The 26,670-nt window shown below is 39.2% G+C and overlaps 1 protein-coding gene across 1 annotated transcript in view; it reads right to left on the bottom strand.

Moving 5' to 3' along the window:
• WWC2 (WW and C2 domain containing 2) overlaps positions 1–26,670 on the bottom strand; it is a 127,526-nt gene that overhangs the window by 24,057 nt on the left and 76,799 nt on the right. Inside the window, exons 4-11 of the mRNA XM_075258659.1 lie at positions 26,073–26,149; positions 23,814–23,893; positions 19,367–19,496; positions 17,726–17,872; positions 12,394–12,467; positions 8,289–8,531; positions 8,055–8,144; positions 2,907–3,496 (exon numbers count right to left, since the gene is read on the bottom strand). Coding sequence (XP_075114760.1) covers positions 2,907–3,496; positions 8,055–8,144; positions 8,289–8,531; positions 12,394–12,467; positions 17,726–17,872; positions 19,367–19,496; positions 23,814–23,893; positions 26,073–26,149 — 1,431 coding nt within the window. The remainder of the gene's footprint in view (positions 1–2,906; positions 3,497–8,054; positions 8,145–8,288; positions 8,532–12,393; positions 12,468–17,725; positions 17,873–19,366; positions 19,497–23,813; positions 23,894–26,072; positions 26,150–26,670) is intronic.

Genomic DNA, 26,670 nt, shown 5'->3' with positions numbered 1-26,670 from the left:
GCGTTTTTTTCTGCATCGTTTTTCATTGAGTTTTCCCCTGTGGTCTTCTGTCCCCATTATACCAATATTGAATATGTTAGCGTTTTTCGCAGAACTGACATGCTACAATTTTTGAAAATGCAGCTTAGCCACAATCCCATCCACTTTGTACTGTAAAACGCCGCATTCCCACCACAGCCAAAACACTACGTTTTCACAGCATGAGGCCCCCAGCCTTACGCAACAGGCCAAACAGGAGATTAGAGGGCTGTAAGAGTGTTCCTCTAGTGTTGCAGCCACAACACATGTTCATCAATGTTCTACATCTTCATACTGAATCTGAAGGCATAAACTTACAAAATACTCAACAAGTATATTTAAACCCGTGAGTAATATTGCTTTTTAAGGTTTGTTAAGCAGTGCGTTTGGAAAAGTGCAAATAATTACATTTACATACTGACAGTGACGGATATTCTCCCAGGAAACTGGAAATTTGGCAATACATAGCTTTATTTCCATGTGCTGACCACTAGATGGCAGAGTGATACAGAAATAAAAAGTTTCACGTAAAAGACCTGTTTTTTGTTTTTTTTTTGCCTCCCTTCCCTTTTTGTTTTGCGAAGACAGAAATTATCCCAAATAAGCTGAAGTATTAAATTCACACTGCTTCCATGCAGTCGGGGGTCTTTTCAATGAGAAATCAAGCTGCATTTTTTTTTTCGTCTCAAAGTGATACAGGTTTTGAAAACTGCTGCTTAGCAGGCGAGAAGCACTAAGAGCCCAGAGTCTCCAAGTCGGCTTTTGTTTGTATTTGCATAACACCACAAACCTCGGCTATTTCCACTCTAATTAGATCATTACATGGGCAAATCTCAATGACAGACCTACGTGATCTTAAAAAGCCCAGACATTTCGGTGTACTCAAAGAACGGGGCTTTAGAGTCGCCCAGAAAAAGAAATAATAAGTGGGCGTCTGAAATACGAGGCGCTCAATGGCTCAACTACAAATTGGCGTTAGAAATATTTCAGGCATTTGTTGAAATACAAGATACTGACTAATGAGTGTCACAATATCATACGGATTATGTAAAGTAAAAATAACTAGATTCTAGCCATGATTTTAGTCTATGAAACGTAAGATTCGGGATATAGCGCGCATCATCATGCAGTCTGAGGTTGTGTCATTAGTGCGGTTTTATTAGTGGGATTTTACATCGCTCTAAATAGCGCTTTTCTGTGTTTGTTGGTGCTTTTTTAACACCTTACTAAAGCTGTGCATTCATTCAGGCTCACATAAGCATCAACAGGATCAGTGCTAGTAGGTAAAAAAAAACTACTAGGTGCTCTATGGACGGTTTCCTGGGATTCACAGCACTTGGGGCTATCCGGGAAGCCTGGATAGATCACTAATCAGTTCTTATTTTCTGATTGCAGTTTTTTTTTATTTCTATTTCCTGTACAGGATCACGAGGGCTGCCATCTTGCCTGAGCTTCTCCTCTGTTAACAGCATTTAGTGATTTGCTTTACAGCATAGTTATGGTCATAATCAGGAGCCAACTCATCGAGGAGGAGTTTTCTAGACGGTGCAGGGAGGGGAAGTATATAAGCTGTGATCATCTATTGTCAGCAGTGCATGCAATGATGGGTGAGAAATATTGTTATCTACAAAGCAGTTATCTTCTATTGTAATCCTTGCAGAAGTATTATCTGCTGTTGTAATACCATCTGTCTTATCTGTGATGTAGATAGATAAGATGACTGCTACAAATTAAGCCCCCAATGTCAAGGAAATTTAAAAAAAAAAAAAAAGTGTGTGTATATATATATATATATATATATATATATATATATATATATATAATGTGAGTGTGTGAGCTCTGTCTTTACTGTATTTTGTACTTCTGTACTACTAGATATATGTGCCATATTTACTATGCTATGATCCAGTTTGTGGTATGTATTTTTGCAATTTGATGACTGACTGTACATAAAGTTATTCAGTCAACCTAAAACCGCCGTCTGCAGAGAAGTGTCTGGTTTGGCTTTCATCCTACTCGTGTCCCAAGACCTTACACCTTCAGTAGCTGCTTTTGGCCAACAAGCTATTCTTTCTGATCCCCCATACATATGCATGCTCGGTTTGGGGAGAGCAGAATAAGCTGCTGCCAGACACCTCTGACAGTGGCTTATCTCCTGTGGGCACAAAGGATCTGGCATGTTGAAACCTATAAGATTATATTCAAAGTTGGCTTACAATTTATCTCATTTCCAAGGCTCAGAAATAACAAATCTCAAGGTACGCAGAAAGATTTCTCCTGCTCAACACAGATAGTAAAATGGCAGAAAACGCAACTTGTGTCTGATAATCCAGTCCATAACTAACATGGCTATTGGAACACATCTTTTGCCCTTATTTAGGGGCTAATATTAAATAATATATAAAACTGATGAGATTATGTCATGCCACCCTAGTTCAGAAGTAGTCATTTTTCATTATCTTACTTGCCTCTGTACAGCACAGTTGTTTTCATGCTTCTAAGGCTAGCTATAGGAAGGATTACCAATGTAAAAAGTCTATAGTTTCTCATCTATTACAACATATATACTGAATGAAAATGCCATATTTGCCCAGTATTGCCTAAATCTATCGCTACCATCTATATTTAGATGTAGTACCACACAACATAGTGACTGACACACACCAATGGATTATGGCTTTTAGACATAATATTTACAGTGGTGAAGAAGTCCAGCGACGTGTGAACTTCCTAGAGCTCTTTTCCCTAAAGGATCATATTGTAAAGTAATACTAGAAAGAACTTCCATTATACCTAGTAGAATAATAAAATGTAAAAGCAGTACATAAAATCACACCTTTCCTGACCTGCTCACATTATAGACATCAAGGTGAAGCTATGTTCCTTACCTGAGCTCTCCTCTGGCAATGTTGCAGTCACCTCATGCTTTGTGCCTTTATCCTCAGAGAAGGCAGCAGATTGTTCTATACAAGAGTCCAATAAATGCTGATCTTCACTGATGCTCATTTCTGAGAACATTCCAGGAAAGTCATAACTCTCAAAGTCTGTATCAATGGTATCCTGAGTAGACAAAGAGAAAGCTCCTTCCAACACTGGAGGAGAGCCTGGTGGGGACAATGATGAAAGGGAGGAAAGGGATGAAAGTGACGTCACAGACTTTGGAGGTTTGGTTTCCTGTGGGTCCTCTTGTGCAGCGGGTAGGTTGGTATAGTCTGGCCTGCCATGGGAATGCACTACCTCATTTTCATGAATGGTAGTGATGGGCCCGGCTGGAATGTAACCACTTTTCTCTTGGAGCAGAAAGTCAAGCTTGTACTGATAGTCCAGGTCTGATGGGCTGTCTCCTGGATTGTAATACAGGTCAGTAGAGCTTAATGAATTGAGGGAACCTCGACTAGATGTGTTCAAGGACCCACGACTAGATGCTAAAGAGCCCAGGCTGCTACCCGATGAAACAGACAATGTGCTGGCAGACAGGCTGTAAATTTAAAAAGAAGAAAAGTTTTAACCGCAACTCAAAAAACAAAAACATTTTATTACGCAAATGTAGGGCAAAAAACGACACACAACAACCCAGTAAGGTATACTATTACCAAGTATTTAATAACTTAGGTTATGTTCACACACTGCTAAGATGTCCTGACACATAGCCTGGACCTATGTAAGATATTCTAAATGGTAAATGTAAGCAGGTCGAGTACAACAAAAAAAATCTGGTCTTGGTGGACTTTCACCTGGAAAGGTTGTATAGGATCACAACAACCAAAAAGACATTGAATCACAATGGGTTAAAGGTATTGTAGTAGGATCTTGACCGTCCAGGGATCAGATGGGAGGAACTCAAGCAGTATCATAGGTCAAGTAATAACCGTCCTTAAAAAGAAGAAACCTACGCTCACCAGATCCAAAGCAATATTCTTTATTAGTGTCCATACAGATAACACATTTTGGGGATATACAAAGGGTATATCAAGTGCATACAAATGGAGCAATGATCCGGTGAGCGCAGGTTTCCTCTTTTTCTGGATGGTTATGATCTGACCTATGCAACAGCTAGGTTATATAATATATTTTCCTTGCACAGAGCAAGGAAAGATCATGAAAGTGAAAAAATAACTACTTCTGAGCTATGGTGACATCATCTGGTGGGAATTCAGACACATGTAGGAACTTTTCTGTGTTTATCATAAGCTCCAAAAACCAGTTTGGAATATTTGTTTGATTTCTTTGTTGTGCTGTATATAACATTTAGCGGTCTTTTTATGTCAGTTTGAGCTTTCACAACCCTGCAGTAATCCGAGCAGCACTATGCGAAACAAAACGAGGATTTTTTTTTAATTAAACCAGCAACCATTGCATTATGGGACATGCAGAGCTCTGTGTATACTGGAGGACAGCATTAAACCAAGCATCCCTGGAATCTCTTTGTAATACTGTCAGCTACGCAGGTGGTATGCCCAGTATTAAGATCTTTCATGTCATCCAACAATCATCATGGCAGTTTAGAAATAGTAGAATCAGAAATGTTTGTTGGAAAAAAAAAACAGGCAAAATAGGTTTCCAGTCTATTCTTTAGTTCACTTTCCATTGATCCTTTTTTAATATAGACTGCTGTCCTTACAACCTGCACCTGAGCAAGCTATTGCCTTATTCATAGCAACTGTCCAGCAGGTTAAAAAAAAAAAAAAAAGTATAATAATATATATATATATATATATATATATATATATATAAAAAATAATATTTATTACAAAAAAAATTATATTATATATATAATATTGTATGTATTTATTTATTTAATTTATATTCTTTTTTTTTTTCTTTTTTTTTTTTTTTATAGCTTGTGATCCCCATATAGAGCTCACAATGTACATTTTTCCCTATGAGTATGTCTTTTTGGAATATGGGATGGAAATCCATACAAACACGGGGAGAACATACACACTCCTTGCAGATGGTTTTTTGCCCTTGGCAGGATTTGAACCGAGGACTCCAGCGCTGCAAGGCTACAGTGCTAATCATTGAGCCACCATGTGGCCCAATTAATTTATATTCTAACCAGCTTAGAATAGATTAAAACACACATACCCCTCACTTTCCAGATCCCCAATGCTCTTACTGAGTCCCCTGTGGTCTCTACTTACTGACCCCTGTTCATAGACAGAAAACAACTACTCCACCACTACACTGCAGTGTTGACCCACCTAAACCAATGAGTGTGTGTCAATACGGGGTCAGAAAGCAGAGACCCGGATCAACAGGGAACATTGAGGAGAGTGCTGTTTCTTTCATGTTTTTAACCCATTCTGAGCCAGTTTTAAAATTTCCCACCGCAACCAATTATTGGCCTTACATAAACTTGTGATAGACAATGTATCTCTTCACATAGCTAACACTTTCTCAATCTTGAGCTAATTGACACCATGTACTTTAGCAATGATGCATGCTATGGAATTAAATATTTGCCCCCACTGAATACTGCTGCAAGGAACACTTAGCAAGATAAAGTGCCTCTTATTGACAAGACTCTGGTGATTATTCAGCCTATAATGAAGATGTTTGTCAAACCTAATTAGTTCTCCAAACATTATCAATTTGTTTGTTTTGCTGTATATGTGTGGACGCCCCCAGAATGGATCATTATTACTCTATTAGTACATCATGTTAATTAAAATAAATAGTTCTGCTCACAATTACATCTAGGTACACAGCGTCTCCTCTACAGCACGCAAATATCAAGGCTGATTGGTAAATCCACTCACATCAAAGACCCGATACATGGGAAACGCTAGGATGGATGATATAATCCAGTCTGGGTATTCTTTTTCAACATTGTGCTCTAAAATAGTAAAAAGTTGAACTGAGCCGAAGAAAGTTAATCTTGGGCATTATATTGCAGCCCTGGTGTACTGGATTAGAATTAGACTTGCACGGGATTTCCTTTTTTCCAAACCAATAAAATTTCATGGGTCATGGACACCAAACATTCAGAATACTCGGCTGAGTGTAAAATGATTTTTTTAAAAATAAAAACTATCCAAAATTATTAAAAATATATTTAACTTTTTCATGTTTTATCCATTTTAAACAAGTCCTGCAGTTCTCACACCAAATTATTTGCTTCTACTTCCTGTTCTGTAGGAAACATCTATTTTTGCAGCAGCTACTTCGCTTATCAGCAGACGGTTGATCACATATATCAAGTTTATGTCGATAAGGCTAGGTTCACAACTGTGTTCGAGTTTCAGTTCGGGTGGTCCGTTTGGAGAAACCCCCAAAGGAAACCTATCCTGCATAAAAAATGGGTTACCTTAGGAAACTCGCGAACCCCATAGACTACAATGGAGTCCGAAAAGGGCAAAAAATGCAGAGAGAAAAGTGCTGCTTGCTATGCTGAGAGGAGAATCCCCTGCTATGAACCCAGCGGAAGACAAAATCCATCTGTCACAATAAGCAATTTCACAGTTTATACTCTATGCACAGATCAGGCTGGATTCAAACTTGCATTGGCATTTCCATGGGAGACTCCACTGCAGAATATGCCTAAAAATCATCAGAGAAAAGTCCTGCAGTATAAAACCGGTCGAAAACAGGTGGACCCCATTATAGTCTATGGGTTTGTGAGTATCGGTGTGTAACTGCTTGTTAAGTGGACAGGGTTTACTCTTTAAGGTCTCTATGCGGAACCGAAGGGTGGAAGTGTGAACCTATCGATGTAGAGCATGCCTAGAAACCTGACCCATAGCAGTCAGCAGGGTCTGCTCCAGACCACTCTGTCTATAGCCCATGCTTCAGCTCCAGGGAACAAAAAGTGACCAACCTTTTTTTTTTTTTTGGCTACACCGCAGGATTTTTAGATATTTTAATATAGACAAAAACATGCAAAAATAAAATCAATCACCAAAATTTTTTTAAAGATATTTTAAAATTACTTTCCTATATTACTAGATGAAGACTTTAATTTTATTCCCATTGGGCATTTATAGTATTGTCCCCTCCCTTATCCAGTGCTGGTGCATATGAAACAATAAGACTGGGAAAGGAAAGATGCTTACTTTGCCATGTCAGCACTAGGAACTCTTCCTGCTTCCATCTGCAATGGAAACTAGATACTCGAATCCTGACCAATATTGCTCAGCTTCGCTCCCAGCTGTCCAAATTAAGACCAGTTGGGCATACAGTTGACACTCCCAGAATTTTACAAGACTTCTCTAACAGCTCTCAATGATTCAGACAGTTCATTACCACCAGAATATATAGATGGTTTTCTGCTATATAAAAACAGACATAGTGGGGCAACACAGTGGCTCAGTGGTTAGCACTGCATCCTTGCAGCGCTGGAGTCCTGGGTTCGAATCCTGCCAAGGGCAACATCTGCAAGGAGTTTGTATATTCTCCCTGTGTTTGTGTGGATTTCCTCCCATACTCCAAAGTACGGATATGAAAAAAGTACATTGCTCACAATCTACATTAAAAAAAAAAAACCCAATTGATTGATAGTAAGCTTCCGACTTTAGCTGTAGTGCAAAAAAGTACATAAGGTGGAATGCAATCCTATGGCCTACAGCTGTCACTGGATAGGTAAAATCAGTTGATAGCATTACACAGTCTATCCGCCAGCCCATATCTAATAAGTTACACAGTTTAGCTTCTTCAGAGCTGAACTCCATGACATAGCGACACCTTTTCACCTGACAATGCATTAGCCAATATGCCCCTATTTGTATATACACTGATTATTTTAAGTACCTAAATCTATAAAGACTTAAATCTTAGAAAATGTGCATTATAGTTTTTTCCAAGGCTATGAACTGTGAGACATCACGGTGGCACCAAGGCTGTTAAACAAACGTACGACAACTCGGGTGTCTGGCAGATATGTACACATCACTAGTTTTATGCTTTACAAGTTAGAAATGCTTTTAGATGCTCAAGGACAGGTCTCTAATAAGAATGGACATAGGCGAACTCTGCGGAGAAAATGGCCCTGGAGAATACACCGTACGCTTCTAATTAACGTCAGGTCCCTGACCTACCTTTTCAGTTCTGAATGCAAATAAGTGGCCAGTTTTGTGGTTTCTTCCAACTTTTTCACCAACTCCTTCTTTTTTTCTTGAACTTTTAACCTGGAACATACAATGATCAGAGAGAAGCCTTGTGATGTTTCTGTAGGTTTTTATGGTCTATTTAAGAATCTATCAGACAATGTTAAAAGAGAAGGTTGCAGAGTATTACACGCCAGCGGAATACAGCATAATAAGGAAGATTACCTCTCGGCAAGTGCTTGGCTGGGAGTGCTTTTAACGGACAAGAGGTCCTCTTCTAGCCGCCTTCTCTCCGCTTCGAGTCGCTCCATCTCGTCCTGAGTGCGTTTCCGGGTAGTTACGAACTGAAGTTCTTTTAGAAGTTCCTCTTTTTCGTTAATTAGTAGAAGTTTCTCCTTCTCAATGTCCAGGGCTCCTGGCCAGGCCTCACTGTCCAACTTGGATAACTCTATTTTTAGGTTTGCCATACTGAAACAATAGGACCACCACTTAAAACCTCTAATCTGATAGCAGTTAGAAAGGTTAAAACACATGTTCACATGTAACAGTATATTGTGCATATTAGACAGACGCTGTATATTATCCAAACTAAGGCTGAAGGACATATTACACAACTCACCATATCAATACCACATTTTTCCTGCAGGTATTGAAATGAAATGACTGGAAATGGTGAGCTATTTGCCCAAGAGTCCTCATTTAAAGAAATGGGGTGGTCCAGTTGGAACAACATTATACAGGACCTTTCACCGCATCCAGCAAATACAGTTCTTTACGTCCTTTAACTAGTGCCATCCACATGAGTCAAACATATTTGCAGTTTTTTTCAGTGCTTGATACGCCATCTAGGTTCTCTAAGGTCAATTGGATGGTGTTAGGGAGGAGCAAGCAAAGGGGCATGAACTCTTCAATCAGAAGTAGACAAGGCGTGGTTTGGAGCTCTGACACCAGCCACTTAGTACAAGCCTACTTAGTATATCAGGCACCAAAACTAAATGCACTGATTGCAATGAGGGCCAGAGAAGAAATTCCAACTGCACCAGAATCAGTGGAGCAACACCTATTAAAGTGAACCTTTCACAACCTCTATCAAGTCCAGCTCTCTACATCTGTTAATAGTCGCTGCATCACTGATTCTGATACAGTTGTAATTTTTTTCTCTAGTCCCCACCATCCCTGAGTAATTGGTGCTGTTAGTTTTGGTGCCTGATACAGTTTAGGTTCTGTAATGTCAGGAGGGCAGTGTCAGGCTGGAGTAAACAAGGGGTGCGATTCTGAACTCGGACACTGGTTGTCTCTGTTTGGAGCTCTGAATCGCACCACTTGCCTGAGCTTGCCCTTCTGACATTACAGAGCTTAATTAGCACATCAGGCATCACAACTATCTGTGCATGCTGCTCAGGAATGGTGGGGGAAATTCCAACTGTGCTGAAATCAGTGGCGCAGCAATTATTCATAGATGAACTTGAACTGGTGGAGGTGGTGAAAGGTCCTTTTTAAAGGAAGCAAAGAACTGGAGTTGCTGGAGGTGGTGAACCATTTCCAGTGGATGTGCTACAGAAAGTTGAAAATATCCCTAAAAGTCAAACTCTAACTCACCTTAAGAGGGAGGGGAAGATTTTTTTCACATTAAGGGGATGTCACATAAAGACAACTAGTCTGAAAAGTCATCAGCCAGATATCAGCTAAGCACAGGTCTAGTTTCTAAAATCACCTGTTATGGCTGGGATTGTTACACCTGGTCAGACAGGAAAAATGGAGTATTACAAGGCACTCATTTAAATATAATGCATGGGCAGTCTGCCAGGGTGACGTGCTGGTCTGCGACCAAGCTGTTGAGGTCAGCAGAGCTCTTGGCTCTAGTGCAGTTTGTACAATCGGAGAGTAAATAAAGCAAAGGATTCACAAAAGCTTCTGATTTCATAGGAATTCTAATTACAGAAAAGCACAAGCTTACATCTTGTGTTCAACTCAGACCTCCATTAAACTAGATAGCAGAAATTTAACCTGCCATTAAACTAGAAACGCTTCACCCAAGCCCATACCGCTCTTCTTTTAGGTAGATAAAATGCCTAGAACTGTCGACCATTTCTAAATGTTGCAAAAAGAGGTCATAAGAAAAGCGAAAATCAATGCAAACTATATAAAATCAGGAAATGTACCGCGGTACAAAAAAAATATATGGCGGTAAAAAGCACAAGCTATAACAAATGCAACAATTAAGCAAAAGTACACCCAGCTTCCACAATGCAAGGAAAGTTTTTGTGGCCTATTCTTATTCTGCCCAGGGTGTAAGTTTGACAGATAGGCTTCAATTATCTCGCTCAAAAATACCTTTAAGAACACTAAATCATTGAGAAAGGGAATCAGCGAGAAAGCAGAAAAAAAGCAAAAATCTCCACTTATTGTGAACAATTTGCTGCTTTCATTCATGTCCATAAATAAACAATTTCGGGAAATTCAATGAAGAAAAACAAAAAAACCTGCAATTTGTATTAATTCCATCAGCGCTCTGTGGCTACTGATCAGATATGTGTGACACAAATTGATTGCAGTGATTATAAACCTGTTAACAGGGTAAACACCATACGCCTTGCAGATGGCTAGTGTATTACTAGATATTTATAACATCTGCTCTCCCCCGAAGATCTGCTGCTATTTATTTTGATAAGTGAAAACCACTGCACACTTCCAGCAATGAATGCAATTTTTCCCCATTTGCAAAGTCCTGATTCTTCATACGAGGCTCTTTTTCTTTTTTTTCTTCTAACATTGGACATTTTCTTTGCTTTTAGTTTATAAGGCAGCACTTTTCTGGCATTGTTAAAGTCAAGAATACACTTAGAGGCAGCAGACTGGACATGATAAACTCACTTGTGCTCCATGTCTAAAGGAGATGAAGATTGATCCGGTCACTAAATAGCTGCACCAGTAATGGGACACACAGTTTTAAGGATATTATCATTTTGCTGCTTCTATCTCTACAGCTTAAAGGGAGTCTGTCACCAGAAACCAACAATATCACCCCAGACCAGCATATAGATAGTTTAGGGTCATCTGAGTCAAACTGTGTTTTTCCTTTACTGCTTTCCAGCAGTATATGGAACTGCCTGTGCCCAATCTGATGAAAGGTTCTCTTTAAAAGAGAACCTTTCACTACTTCCACCAATTCAAGATGTTAGCATACGTTAATAGATACAGCGCCATTCTTGAACATTCAGTGCAGTTAGTATTATGCCTGATGTGCTATTTAAACTCTGTAATGTCAGAAGGGCGGTGTCAGGCAGGGGGTGTGATTCAGCGCTCCAATCAGAGGCAGCCAGAGTCACTCCCCTTGTCTGCTCCTGCCTGGCACCACCCTGACAGTACAGATCCTATATAACATACCAGGTACCAAAACTAACAGCACTTATTGCTTGGGAACGGTGAGGACTAGAGAAAAGTTTCAAACAGTGCCAGAGGAACAGCAGTATTAATTTATGTAAAGAGATTGGCCTGTTGGAGGTGATGAAAGGTCCTCTTTTAATGACCAACATTATCTGTCCAAAGTATACAAGACTTTGCCATAATTCTAAGAACTGGGATATACCCAAACACTCCTTACAGGTTGATAGTGCTGCCATTTCAGGCTTTCACAAGATCATTTGATCTAATGTCAGGATTTTGACAAAGAAACTTGTAATGTGCACTATGTGAGGAGTGGGGGTCCTGTCATAGGGGGAAGGAGAACATCCCAGTTGTGGCTATAGAGCTCAGGATGTGGACTTGGTAACTCATTTAGAAGATCATTTACAAAGGAAGAAGTTTATTAAACTTGACTCAAACAATAGAACACTTCCTGACAGATTTCCTCTAAAACTGCATAAAATAACTACAGTTCCATAGGTTTGTTGTTTTTTTTAATATGTCTTTATACATGCATTCCTAGGTGTTTTTAAGGTATGTAAAAAACAAACAAACAAAAAAAAAAGAACTATATATCGTTGACCACAAAAGCACCAGAAACTGCCCACAAACCAAAATGTTTTAGGCTGTAAAAAAACACCCAAAAAGTACCATTAAAATGCAGCAGCAACATAAGCAATGATATGAAAGAATTCAGCCTACTGAACCTACAAAAGTGACCTACAAACTGAAATCTCAATATTATAATGAGATTTACCGGTATATCACAAAAATTAAATAATCTGGACAAGAAATAGTCATCTGCTCTGGTCCATAGCGAATGTCTTGTCTCGTTTGTACCGGTTTTTGCAGATGTCCACTAGAGGGCACCAAAAGACAATGTCTGCTGCATCACACACATGGACTATAGCATCTTAAACATTACCTTCTTTTAGCCTCCTCGTACTGTAAGCTCAGTCTGACCTTTTCTGCCAGGTTTGCTCGGCTCCTCATTCCAATCTGTAAATAAACGTAAAAGTAAAACGTGGTTTACGCTGTTAAAAAAAAGGGAAACTTCTAACTGAAATCCTAAAAGTGGCCGTGAACATTAGACAGAGGCAGGCATCAGGCTAAACAAACAATGACTGCAACATCTACGTTACAATCCATGCTGCCTGTTATAGTCACTGTAACTAGCAATGCATGTTCAATCTCACCAGGTGAAGGACAGGCAATATTTCGGACAACGCTTTTTCAAGGAAGATTGTAGCTGAAAATTAAAACCATGGCTGAATTCTTTACAGACCACAACTGACATCTGTTGGCTAAAATGTCATGAGTTGTTGAATATTTGTTAGGGTTGAAATGAGCCATTTCTATCGTATTTAGTCTAATATATACGGCCACCTTAAGATGCTGTTAAAGATTTCTTTCCAGTTGCAGCCCATACAGAAAAATGTGGTTAACATCCAAAAGTATTACAGGAAAAGTCAGATCAATAAGGCTGGGTTCACACTAGCGTTGGTGTCCAACAGCTAGTGTCTGATGCTAATGTCTGCGCAAGATTTTAGCATTGGACACTAGCTGTATCCGTTTACAATTTGCATTATTTTAAATGGGATATCATGTAGTGTCCTTTAGTGTCCATGTCTGTCCTTAAGTGTCCGTTTACAAAGATGTCTGATTTTTCAAGTGGACAACTAAATCCTACATGTAGGAATCTGCTGAGCTTTATGCTACCAAATTGAAGAAATATGTTGTACTTCATTATCCTGTATACAGGTAAAAAGAGAAGTGTTTTTTATTTTTATTCATTTTATTTATTTAGATTATTTTAGATACAAAGGTAGATTTACAATACACATAAGGATTAGGTAATCTCTGGGATAGTAAAGACATACACCATACCATGCTGCTAGCAACATTTATACCAAATGACCTGCTTTACCAGCACTTTTACAGTTAATAGTGGTTTCAGAGAATACAGATCTACATCAATTTCTCCCACTTGCAATGGAAAGATCAGCCTTGCCAATTATTTGCAGCTTGTAGCTTTCCAGCTGTTGTGAAGCTACAGCTCACATAATGCCCTGTCAGGACCTGAGACTTCTAATTGTACAACAGCTGCAGAGCCACAGGTAGCACACCACTGCTTACTACATAGGAATAGATGCAATTGCCCTTTGCACCACTGGGTGGCACTGTTCTATAGGTGGTTGCTGCCATGCAGACTTGTGATTGCTTCTAATAATTCCATGCATACATATGTGCAGGGGCAAACACGTCTCTGTGTAATTCATTTAAAAATAAAATGGAATTATAATGATTGGCGATTGTGCTATTTTGTGTGTGATTAAATATTCAGTCTGAGCATGTTAAAATTTATCCCTTGTGGTCATGTACTGGTTAATAAAAACATCAGCGCTGACACTTGTACTGACTGAGGCCACAGAACACTTAGAAAAACTGATGCAAATGAGCACACGTGTATTCAGCGGATGGATCGAGTTTTAAGCATCAATTAGCATTTAAGAAAAAATAGAATAAAATGCTGCAGTGTCTTAGTTGTGAACAATGGCAAAGAATTGTACAATTCTCATGAAAGAGGTTTTCCATAACTCTGACACATTTGAACCGGTGGGGGTGCTGGATGTCGGACCCCGATCAATCAGAGAGCTGGGACTCCTATCCCCTGGCTTGGAGTCAGATACCACTAATCTGAAGGATATGCCATGGACAGGCCGTGAACATCAAAGTCCAGGAAAACCCATTTTTAATCCAATGAGATGTCCATATCATACAATGAAATTCCAGATCTTCCAGAAAAAGAAACACTCCTTATAACCACTTTCCACCTTTCCCATTAGGACACGTGTCACAGAAAAGCGGAGTTTTTTTGTTGCAGATTTTGCAGTGTATTTCTTTGACCCAAAACCAAGAGTGGCTTCAAAAGGAACAGGAAATATAAAGGAAGATCTAGAAGGAACCACTTATACTTCTCCTTTCTGCCAAATCCTCTCCAGCATTTACAGGTCCAGCAAAGTGGATGAGATTTTACGTTATCTCATCCCCAAATTGTGCAAAAAAAATAAAAAAATGCTGTGGAAATGACATTTATTATACCTGTGAAAATGCTGCATTCTCCAATAGACTTAGAGAGACCACAATGCAAAATTCTGCGGAAAAGCAGTGAAATATGCAAGTACTGTAGTTTTGCTGTGTATATTCCACAAGTTTTTTTTTAGTTTTTTTTTGCCGTTTCAGTACATGAACAAAGCCATAAAGGGGTTTTCATGACAAAGTAATGTCATATTGCTACAATACAGGAAACTATTGGAGAATCCTATTGAATGAAATGGAGTCCCTGCACAGTCTTTGGCCAGGATCACCAAGGTGTAATAATACAATATTAAATAGTTCAATAGCTTATAGGGAAAAAAAATAATTTGATAATGTAAATAAAAAACGTTTACTCAAAATTAAAAATGGCTTCACATACAATGAGAACCAAATGGCTGAAGTGCACGTGCCCACCATTTTTAACATCACCACAGGGACAGGAATTCTGCTGAATCTGTCACACAATGGGACTCGGGCAGCTTTTAGAAAAAGACATAAAATAGCTATGGTCAGCAATGTAGCAATGCAATCTGTACATATTAGGGCCGCTGAGTAATACGCTCATTTGCTGCAGGTGCATTTTTGCATCCAATTGATATTCTAATAAATGCATAAACCAAATGAGCAAAGCAAATCTGTATAGAAAGAAGTGTAAGTGTGCTGAGGAGAAGAGGGGAACACAATAGACTGGAGGAGAATGGAAAAGACTCCTGCTGTCCAAACAGAACGCACTACAGATGGAAAATAAACCAACCTACAAAGCAGAAAATCAATAAAGAACAGATTTAGAGAACACTCTTTTTGTATGTGGTTTCCCATAGATGGAAATAATACATTATAACTTTTCTGCAGTGCACTCATGATGTGAATATGGCCCAAGTTAGCCCGTCATATTGAAATTGAACTGCAAAAAAAAAATTTCACAAAACACTGCGAGAAAAAAAAAAAAAAAACCCCGAAAAACTGTATATGTAAATGTACGCTAAAGCCCCATGCACTTGGGGCAATGTGGACTGGAAAATCTGAAAGTTACATTGGCTTGAATTCCTGGTCTGAACATGGGATTCCTTGCACCTTGGCGATCTATGATGCTGGGAATCCCCATATATCTTCTGCATAACTGTATCCCATACTGTATATATAGTAAAGGCAGTAGAGTCACCAGGAAGCAGGGACTCCCAGCATCAAAGGTCTCTCTATGAAACAAGGAGTCTCCAGACAAGGTTCAGGCTGGGAAATCCAGGCTGATATACAAATCCGATGTTTGGATAGTCCTGTGAGCATGGGGGCCAAAGGGTATGTTGAAGTTAGTTAACAGTCAAGAAGAAAACTACAAAAACCCATTGCTGACCCTCAGATTTCTGCAGTGGATTTTCAATTCAATATGCTGCAGATCAGGATGGGTAACTGCTGTGATTTCTGTGCAGAAAACGAGTCTATAACGGACTTGTCACTTTTTGAAGTAGATTTCCAAATTGCACCCATATGAACACCATTAAAAATTACCACTAAAAACCAAAAGAACTGGTATTTCGCATGGATTTTCGTGACAAACATGCTCCAAAATCAGGGTGAAAATTCTGCAGTATTAACACAACTTTAGTGTATTTGCTGCAAACACCTCTTCATCATTGATGCACATCACAGAGTGTTTGACCATAGATGATTTGATCAAGTTACCCTTGGTAAGTACAAGACTGAAATCCATGATAAATACCCGAATTTCCTCCCATACTGATAGGGTCAATTTCATAGGTAATCAAATAACCTGGTATGAGAGTATGTAGGACAAGGAACTTGCAGAGCACTGCAGAATTTAGTGGTACTATAAATGTAATAGGAAATTTAAAAAAACAATAAAATAGAGCATGCTGAAGTTTATTTAGTCCAAAAAAAAAAAAATTAAAAAAAAAAAACACAATACCCTAAAAATCACTGTAAAATCCCAGCTGTATACAATCTGATTCTGCAGTACAGTACCACAGCGGTCACATGTGCAAAGGCAAAACCCAAAAACTCCAGAGAGTACAAAAATACACACTGTGCTCTCAGATTAACAACATGCTCGCTCCAATCGTGACTGGCATTTCAAATGAAAATTTAAAGCTACCGAAGAAAAAAGTAAAAAATTATTGAAAAGCAATTTGCTGGAGAACGGCCAAGGATAGTTGAGAGATCTTTGAAAGAGGTTATAAAAATAATGGGGATAGAGAAACGACTTCGTTTCACAGTCTGAAAAGAATATATTTGATCATGGTTAAATGAGGGGATATTGGTTTGTGCTATAACAAGAACAGATACGAGGTACTAAAAAATGACATTTCTCCCAATGTCAAGAGGGCACTTCTCTATCTCACCAAGAAAAAAAAAGTATATAATGGCATTCCCCTGTATTTTTCATCTTAAATACTGAGTGGGGAGGAGGGCCTGTCAGACTATATCAAACATAGAGACCCTCCATAGAGGCCGATGGTCATTTATAAGAATGCTTTACATGTATTATGAACATGGAGTAAGGCGAAGGATTTCAGCTACTACGCACCATGTACATTAAAAGAACTAATCCATGCCAATTGTGCAAACTGGTGAGCCATAAGAGGAGAATTAGGGAAAAAGGAGTTACAAGAAAGGCGCTAGGGGCAAATCCACCAGCCGGTTACTGGCATCATCTTCTTTATCAATGGCTTCATTTTTATACGAGACCACCCAGGAATAGTTTCATGTGGCTGCAAAAGTAATGCAGAGCTACAAAGCCAGCAATGCAAGTTACCAGCTGATCTCTTGGGCTACTAGAGGATCACCCTGAATATAAGAGGTTGTCTTTCCAAAATGGCCCTAGAATGTCTGCACCGGAGATATAGATGTTGGTCTGTGATCCCTCTGGAGCGTATACTGTAAAGAGTTGTCTATTGTGTAGGTATAAAATAACTAAACCAATGTAATAGCAACATATTAACAAGCAAAACACCATATAAATTAGTATAAGCTAGATATAATACAGCGCATATCACAGCAGATACACCTACCAAGGTAGCTCCATCACAGCAGTATTACATCAATACTGCACATACATGTATGGTGATTTGATCCCAACCTAAAACTTGCACACGAGCCATTGATGTTCTCCCTCCCATTAGTACAACCAGCGCAAAACTTACATCACCAGAAATATCGGTCTGTGACCCGGCATCCAGCGTCTGTCTGGACAGCGACAAATGAGAGTTGGTAAGGCTAGATGTTAAGTCTGGCTCTGATCTTCCTCTGCCTTCTTCTAGATGAAATCTTTCCTTCAGCTTTGCGAGGCTCTAATAAAACAAAGCAGAATGTACATGGTACAACTATAAAGCAAGAGGCAACAAAGCACAAAACAAATAGAAATAAACATGGCGTTTCATCTGTACAGAAGAAAATGCCTAGTAAATTCTACAGAGCCATAGTGAGTGGGAAGATGAATTACTACATAGCCTTGTGGAAGAAACATTGTAATAAGTATCATCAAATAATAAGAGTTCAAGTGCGTTCTATGGATATAAAAGGGCACTTCAAGCCCATGCCTTAAAGATGTGCACCAACACAACAGCAAAAGAAACACTACATCAAAGTCCTATGTAAGGTCTGGTCGCGAGACATTTCAGGAGCTGCACAGATTGTGCTTTCAGATCAATGACATTACATTACTCTGCTGTTTGAGAGGAATATATACACAATGTAGATTCAAAATAAATAAATAAATAAATATACACATATATATATATATATATATATATATATACACACACACATACATATATATATATATATATATATATATATATATATATATATATATATATATATATATATATACACATACACACACCATTTTCAATAGTCATGTTTCATCTACAGGCAAGCAACATTCCATTTATAGCCCTTGTGGTGGCTATAAATACATAAGTATATAAATAGCAGCCAACCATGTTAGGCTAGGTTCACACCTGCACCTGGAATTCTGTTCGGAGAATCCGTTCCCCATTCGGCTTGAAAAATGCGAAGAGAAAAGTCCTGCAAGCAGGATTTTTGTCTTCGCATTTTTTGGATGGAAACCTGGCGAACCCCATTATACTCTATGGGGTACACGAGTAACTGCTTTTTAAGTGGATTGGGTTTCTGTTTTTTGACTGGGCGCAGGTATGAACCTAGAGTAATCTGTATAAGGGGTTTCCAACTCTCTCAGCCACAGAAGTTGAGGGAAAGAAGGTCCAGGCAGGTTGGTTTCAAAATGCCCAATCCTTTTGTTTGCAGAGAAGATAAGATGGCCAGAGATCGCTCACACTCCTTATTGAGACCATATGCACATGTATACACGTATAGGGAGGTTGGGGGGAACAGCCATTAGCTGAATACAAGTGTGGGGACAGCAATCTAAGGTGTACATTAACATTTACCCTGTAAGTGCACAATAACTGTGTGAATATTGACAAAAACTGAAAACTAGATTAGATGATAAAGTTTTCTGGAAAAGTTAGTCAGGGATACAATGGGTTACAGTGACTGACAACATACATAGACTTTTCAAGTTCAGCAGAAAATTCTGTACTGACAGTATAGACTACTACACCGCCACCTCCTGCAGATTACAAGGATATTCACAGTCTCCTTAGACTGAATGTTCTAAAGCATTTCATACCTATGGCTTTGTAGACATGCTTATAACACTCCATCAATACATCAGATATCTTTGTCATAGTCACTGGTGGAACAAACAGACAGTAAGACATACGGTATATGTTTACTTATTTATCAGCGGCCCCACAAACCTGCATGAGGTCCTGCTTCTCCTTCTCCCCAGTGCTGATCGCTTTCCGGATGCTTTTTAGTTCGGATAGGATGTCCTTCGCTTCTCGAAGCTCATAACCACTCTGTCCTCCTGACATTTTTTGGTCAATACTAGGAGAAGAGATAAAAATAAAAAAAAGTTTTTCATCCGTTCCTTGGGCTGTTCTTTATTCAATGTCTAAACCCAAAATCTATAAAATCTTCACGCTATGGTCAAACTTTGAAAAGAAAATTATATTTATGGCCTCAAAATTAAGCAGATAAATACAGACAGGAAACTTTCTTTCCCAAAGCGCTTAACAGACCTAGGCACTGTTCACATTAGCATCAAAAGGTTTCATGCCGATCTAATACCAAGCAGAAACCATCAGCTTTATTAGGGCCTATTAGGGGGTTCTGTTATTTTGGATGGCAAGTGCTACACATAAATCTCTGAAGGTAAATGTTAGCATAGCCTTAGCGTGCGAGCGTGTAAGAGGACGCATGAAAATGGCAGACTGGACAGGTGCAATCGGTTCTGTCTTATGTGATATGGCAGAGCTGACTGGGCATGTGCGGGATTTGGATCCTGAAGAAACGCTCGACAGGTGCTGACACTGAAACTATATCGTTTGTATAATGAAAAATTACAATTTTCTAATATTCTTTCTGTACCAATTCCTTGTGTCTTTTTGTCATGTTTCGTTTACTTCCTTTGGATAAAAATCAGTTCATGTGTCTCCAACACATGACCATGGATTAGCTTTTACCCACTGGACTTATGGTTTTCTAGATCTCCACTTGCTGCCATTCATAGATTACATCCAGTGGATAGAAAGTAGTGATAGGCACACAGGGGTATGGCTCCAATTATTGTGCTGTGACTGTAACAAGCTGTGCACCTGTGTGACATCACATGACCATGGACCCTACATCACATGACCATGGACCCTACATCACATGACCATGGACTGATTTTTATCCACTGGAAGTAAACAATGAATAACAGTCAGCAGAGATCTACAAGCAAACCGAGGAATTCATACTTCAAAAAAACAAAAAAAAAACAAAAGCGTATTTGCTGAAAGTGACAGTATTACCAGTAAGACTAAGTTCACATCTAGACACTCCATCGCTGTGTTCTGCACAAAGGACTTTTTCTTCCGCCGGTTTCAGATTTAAAATGACGCACAACCGACAGATCCCTTTATAGTCAATGGGGTCGTCTGACAGTGTGTGTAACAAATTTTTTGGCGGTCTACCTATCTGTTGTTCTGCTACCCCAATGGGCCAGAATAATGGTTAGACAACGCTAGTGTGAACCTAGCGTATGTCTGCCCCAGTGTGAATACAGGCCAAGACTGATCTGTATCAAATTCCAAATAAAGTTGGGTTCAAGGTACCCAACTAAACAAAATCGCAGTTGAAGGTGTTGCATAGTTTAGAAATGTGATTTTCATATAGCCAAGTGACTGGAGCTGCGTCTTAGTTTCCTGCACAGTGGGTGGCCACAATCTTTGCTGTGCAGGGAAACATTTTGAAGAATGTGAAGTGCTTAACTAGCACTACTGTCCCTTCATGCCAAGCATCAGCAGAAGTCCCAGCAGTTGGTGTAATCCCCTTCCTCCCTTCCCAGATCAGTAAGCAAAGGCTTTGATTCACAATCATTTTTCATGGTGGGAAAACCCCTTTAACAAAGCTGGAACCGTAGCAAATGTTAACTTTGATATCAAACAGCGTTTCTGCACCTATAAAGACATGCAAAGGATTTCTGGCTAGTAAAGTAACATGCTCAGGGGTGTAGCTCTACATGTGCTTCTATGTGTCTGGTATGGCATGTCTCGGAGTGTCTGCCTGCGTTTCTTCAACAACTACCCATTGTTTCCTTGTGGTATGTTGTCAGTTTCTCAAACATGCTTTGGATTCCTATCAAAATTGCTTGCAAGCAAGCTGATTTAAAACAATACGGCGTTGTTGTATTAATATAATAACAGACTGCTTGGCTAACCTTTAATCTGGCACAGTGGTGTGAGGTGTGATTACTTAAGGTACAGAAAGAAGAGAACGGAAGAGAAAGAAACCATTTCTGGTCTAGTCTGTATGTCTAAAGAACAAATATTAAGCATAGGGTTCCGTTCCCTTTACAAGGTAGGAGGCATCTCCTATGCGGTATGCTAAAAAGCAATGCACTTAAATTATACAAGACAAACAATAGAAAATAAAATGAGTGTCATTTCCAATGAACGTCATTCCAGCAGATAGGCTCAACATTGACTCATACGACGCTTTGTGACCCATCTCAAAAGAAGCGTTTTCTTAGGCTAGCACCAAAGGCAGGACATGAAGAACACAGGCATAAAGTGGGGATATATTTAGCTTGTTACAAGCTGTACAGTTATAATGAGCCTAAATCAAATACCCAAAATCTAGGCCATAGAAACAGTCCTGCTGGTTTCCCCTGACCTCTGCACAGAAAACATTAAATTGAAGATATTCATCAGTAGGCCTGCTCTGAGAGGGAAGGGTGACATCATTTTAGGACTGAATACAATATGAGTAGCTATGGAGTAGTCTAGTGGACCGTCATATTAAGCGCTATCCGTCCACACTTTGTAAATTATGGGCTAATCCTATTTAGATTCCAGCCATCTCTTGATAGCACTTTGGGCCATCAGAAGGAACTGAAGGAATCGGCTCCTTGTCAGTAAAACCCTCAGAACACCACCCTCATGTTAAGCACTTCTTCGGCATCAGGGCAGTTTTCGTGGTATCCCCTGACACCATTATTCATGCACAGAGTACGCTTTAGGGCATACAGAGCAAAGACAAACTCTACATGTCTGTATACAGAACACAGATAATCGTGATCTAACATCATTTATCTGTACAGGGATAGATATGGAGACAGGATCTCACCATAGAGCATACCCCCTTAGGTCTCCATAACAAACCATCGGTAATTAATAGCCAGAAAGTTCATTATTTTAGGATTGTACCATTTGTTTATGAGGGGATAGGGCCCCAGACCTACTGGGCCCTGTTTGCACTAATGGTATGTCCAGCCCTGGATCTGCATACAGGGGTAGCAGTAAAAAAAACAAGCTTGTGTGCTCTCTGCTAACCTTTGCAGCAGTTGCAAAAAATAATTTCAAGAAATTATCTACAATTGTAAAATAAAGTAGCTACAAATAAATCTAGAAATGATAAAAAAAAAAAAAAAAAATAGAATGTGTATTAGGTATTAAGGCTTTCCTACCAAAGCAATGTATCCCCTATCTACAGCTGTATATCAGTGGGGATATGACTGCTGGGACTGATCATGAGAACAGGGGTGTTCCCATCCCCAGTCTGAATGAAACAGTTGTCAGAAAGGCGCTCCCCTATTCTATTTCTTACTATGGGACCACATGAGATAGTTGGGTCAGGACTTCTGCTATGTCTTCCAGCGGTCCTGTGGATAGGGTATACATTGCTTTGATGGGGGCAACTCCATTAAGTTTCGGTCACAGAAATGTACATTAACCCAAAAAATTGTCAAAATTTACAAACTATGATTAAAAGAAAGCAGGAAATTAATGACTGTGTTGTACAGATGAACACTGGGGGGCAGTTATTCTGTTTACTTTTATTTTTCAGGTAAGCGTTCCTTTAAGACAATTAAAAGCTATATCTGTTAAATATAACTAATGTCACCATTCTATTTATAGGTTATATGTTGGTAACTAACCTTCCAGGGCCTAAAGCGCGCACATCTTAGTGATAATATGTACTGCAATGATCACACAGAGCAAGTATGGCAGATCGCCATTCTGCAGGTTATCAATGCTAGTTTTACGCGACAGGGGTGCAACAAATTACATGTGTACATGCTGTTTTGCGAGCCTGCGATTTCAGAGTCACATAAAATGTGCGCACATTTATGCAGGCAGGGTAACTAAAAGACTCAGCACCATTTCCTGATTCATCTGCTTGGATTCCAAGAAAACAAAAAATGAAGCAGAAAGAATTCCCGTGACATTTTCATTTCAAAGGGTTTACTTCAAGCTAAATAAAGAAAAGCAAATCATTAGCGGTAGAAAGTTACCGTCTCCTCTGTTTCTACAAATGAGTGTGAGTGTCACAATGTCAGGAGATAGGTGGGGGATTAGATGGTAGTGCTAGAGCTAATCTTTGTTTTATTGTCTATTTGTCTCCTTGTGGAAACCTCTCACAGTCCACAATGTTACAATTTGTTACTGCGTAAAAAGTGTCATGTCACAAGCAGAGGATTATCACTTCAAGGCAAAAAGAGCGAGAGAATCTCATGACTCCTGATGGAAAACATGCTTGTTTTTCTTCATGTCCTTAAATGAAAAGGTTATGCCAAGTGTAAGGAGAAGGGGGAGGACTGTGTTGTGCCAAGACGCTGAGTGAGGTGTTGACAGAACAAGGTTTTGAATTGAAACTCACCGCTGCAGTGTCTGGAAGCCTTGCTCCTTGTACAACAGTTCCTGCTTCATTTGTGACAGCTCCCTCTTCAGTTTTTTTACCTAGTAAAGGAACATCAACAAGAGCTTGAGTGTTATTTCACTGACGTCTATAACAATTAGTCCTTTTTCACTCAGACATACTTTGGTCACTATTCTAAGTTGGTATTTGTAAGGAAAACCAGGAATTGGTCCAAAACACAGAGGAGGTGCAAATCCTTCTATTGTACTTTTTCACTCTCTCTGTCGTGCTCCTGTTTTGCATGAAAACTTTTCTTAGAGACTATCCTAAATTGTTAAACTTAAAAGGGAATAGGTCAGAAAAAAAATAGTTTTATGGTTGCAAAAAAAGGTTTATTAATGGACTGGACAGGGGTAGGAGAGGATGATTTATTTATTTATTTATTTATTTAGTTTTTTATATTCCATCTTCATAGGCCTCTGAAATTCCTGGGCAACCTTTTTAATGATGCCATCTCAGGTCTTTAAAGAGGACCTTTCATGGGTTTGGGCACATGCGGTGTTATATACTGCTGGAAAGCTGACAGTGTGCTGAATTCAGCGTACGGTCTGCTTTCCTGATCTGTGCCCCGGGTGAAGAGCTATCGGTTCCGGTACTGTAGCTCTTCATCGTTAGAAGGACATTCCAGACAGTCTGTCAGGAAAGTCCTTCTGCACAGCAGCGCCTATAGCGCTGTAGTGTGTGAGCGGGGAGGAACACCCCCTTCCCTCCTGATAATACTTGTCTATGGACGAGCACTGTGAGGAGGGGAGGGGGCGTTCCTCCCCGCTCACACTGTACAGCGCTATAGGCGCTGCTGTGCAGAAGGACATTCCTGACAGACTGTCAGAAACGCCCTTCTGACTGTGAAGTGCTACGGTACCGGGACCGAAAGCTCTTCATCTGGGGCACAGATCAGGAAATCCGACAGTGCGCTGAATTCAGTGCACTGTCGGCTTTCCAGCGGTATATAACACTGCATGTGCCCAAATCCATGAAAGATCCTCTTTAAGCAGCAACGGCATCAAGATCACTTTGGCTACATTGAATCTTATAAAAAGCACCGTTCAGATAAATGTAGCAACCAGATCAGCAGTGTCTTTTTTTTTTTAAATCTTCAAATGTAGCAATGGAGAGCTGTATTAAGTGTTACTATTAATGCTTGAAGACCTTTGAAGATTCCAGAGGTCCTTTAGCAATTACAAATCATCTGTGTATTGTATGGTACATTGACAAAGTACAGAGATGGTGCTCTCAGGTGGCAAATAGAAAATATAAAAATTATATGACTTTCAATATTTTCTTACAAGTGTAAAACAAAAAACAATTTTCAAAAACTAATAAACAGTTAACTACATATTAGCTCCCATTCACTTGAATGGCAGCTAAACTGCAACGATTCAGTTCAACCACCACATAGAGAATGGAACTGTCTGCTTCTTACTCCAACTAATTGGTGAGGGAGAAGAGTACAGCCTAAGTGGGCCCCCCATAATTTAATATCCTCAATGACACCTCAGTGAACCATTGATATATAATATACATATTAACTTTATTTTTATACTCCTAGCCCTGTTTCCTGAATAGGAAGTTTCTATCTCATCCCAAGTGCTTTATTCACACCATACAGGTCATTGGTTCTCTATCATGTACTGCTCCTGGTTATGAGTAAATGGGAGAACATTATGGAGGGGAACAATGTGTCTATGGAAGAATCACGACAGTTCGTATCCATACACCAGCTCTGGGACAACTCAGAATAAGCAACAGAACCTTCGAGGGGGAGGGGGGGGGGATGATCTGCTAAAAACAGAGTTACATAAAGGTACAAAATAGTGTTACTCATCTTGTATACATTTTGTATGATTAATCCGTGCAAAGTTTGTTGAAAGGTCAAGCGCACTTTAAGGGATATAGCTGTAGTGGTTTATTTTCATACTATTGTCTGTAACCTTGTCATACAGAAAACAGCCTGTAAACAAGTTCCCAATCCTTCAGTATCCACAGCTTAAAAGATCAGCTCACATAGACAGCATGTTAAACAGAGAATTGTCACAACAACATATTTGATAAACACTTTGTAATATTTTATATAAAGTATAAAATCCATCCAAGCCATTATACAACTTGTACCATTGCCTTTTGTGATATGTGATACAGACTCAGCATACAATGAATGCAAGCAAGATACATTTTAAAAGTTAGTAACCATAGAAACATGTATAAATTTAGAAACCTTACCCTGACTTTTGTGGTGGATATTTCTGCTTTAAGGATATCAGGGTCATACTTGGTACTTGAAGATGAGCCTGAAAATACTAAATTATACAATAAAACAACTAGATTAGTATAAATGAAAATGATCCATAAACATGTTTTACAAGTTTTTTTCAGAATAGAAGATAATATAGGTTAAATACGGTCACTTCTACAAGAAAAGCAGAAGGAGCCCAGGGTAGGAATACGCACCATAGAATAGATCAGAAAATAATATCTGTCTATATAAGCCATTGTGGAGAAAGGTGTGTGTTGTTAAAGATACCATTTGTAACCAGTTCGCTCACACATTAGGTCACATTTGATGACTACATAACAACAGTAACTTTTTTTTAAAATTATTGATAGCAAAATAGATTTCTCGCTTTTTTTTTTTTTTAAACACATAGGTTGGATTCATTAAGATTGGCGTATTATATGCTTGTCCAATTTTCCAGTGCGCCAACAGAGGGAGCTCTTTATTGATGATTAGAGATGAGCGAATACCGTTCGATTGAGTAGGTATTCAATCAAATATCAGGCTATTCGACATATTTGACTTCGAACAAATACCACGCGGTAA

Source organism: Leptodactylus fuscus, chromosome 1, assembly GCF_031893055.1.
Source record: "Leptodactylus fuscus isolate aLepFus1 chromosome 1, aLepFus1.hap2, whole genome shotgun sequence".
NCBI classification, from domain to species: domain Eukaryota; kingdom Metazoa; phylum Chordata; class Amphibia; order Anura; family Leptodactylidae; genus Leptodactylus; species Leptodactylus fuscus.
The sequence above is the reverse complement of the archived record's forward strand: the minus strand, read 5'-3'. Positions and strand labels throughout refer to the sequence as shown.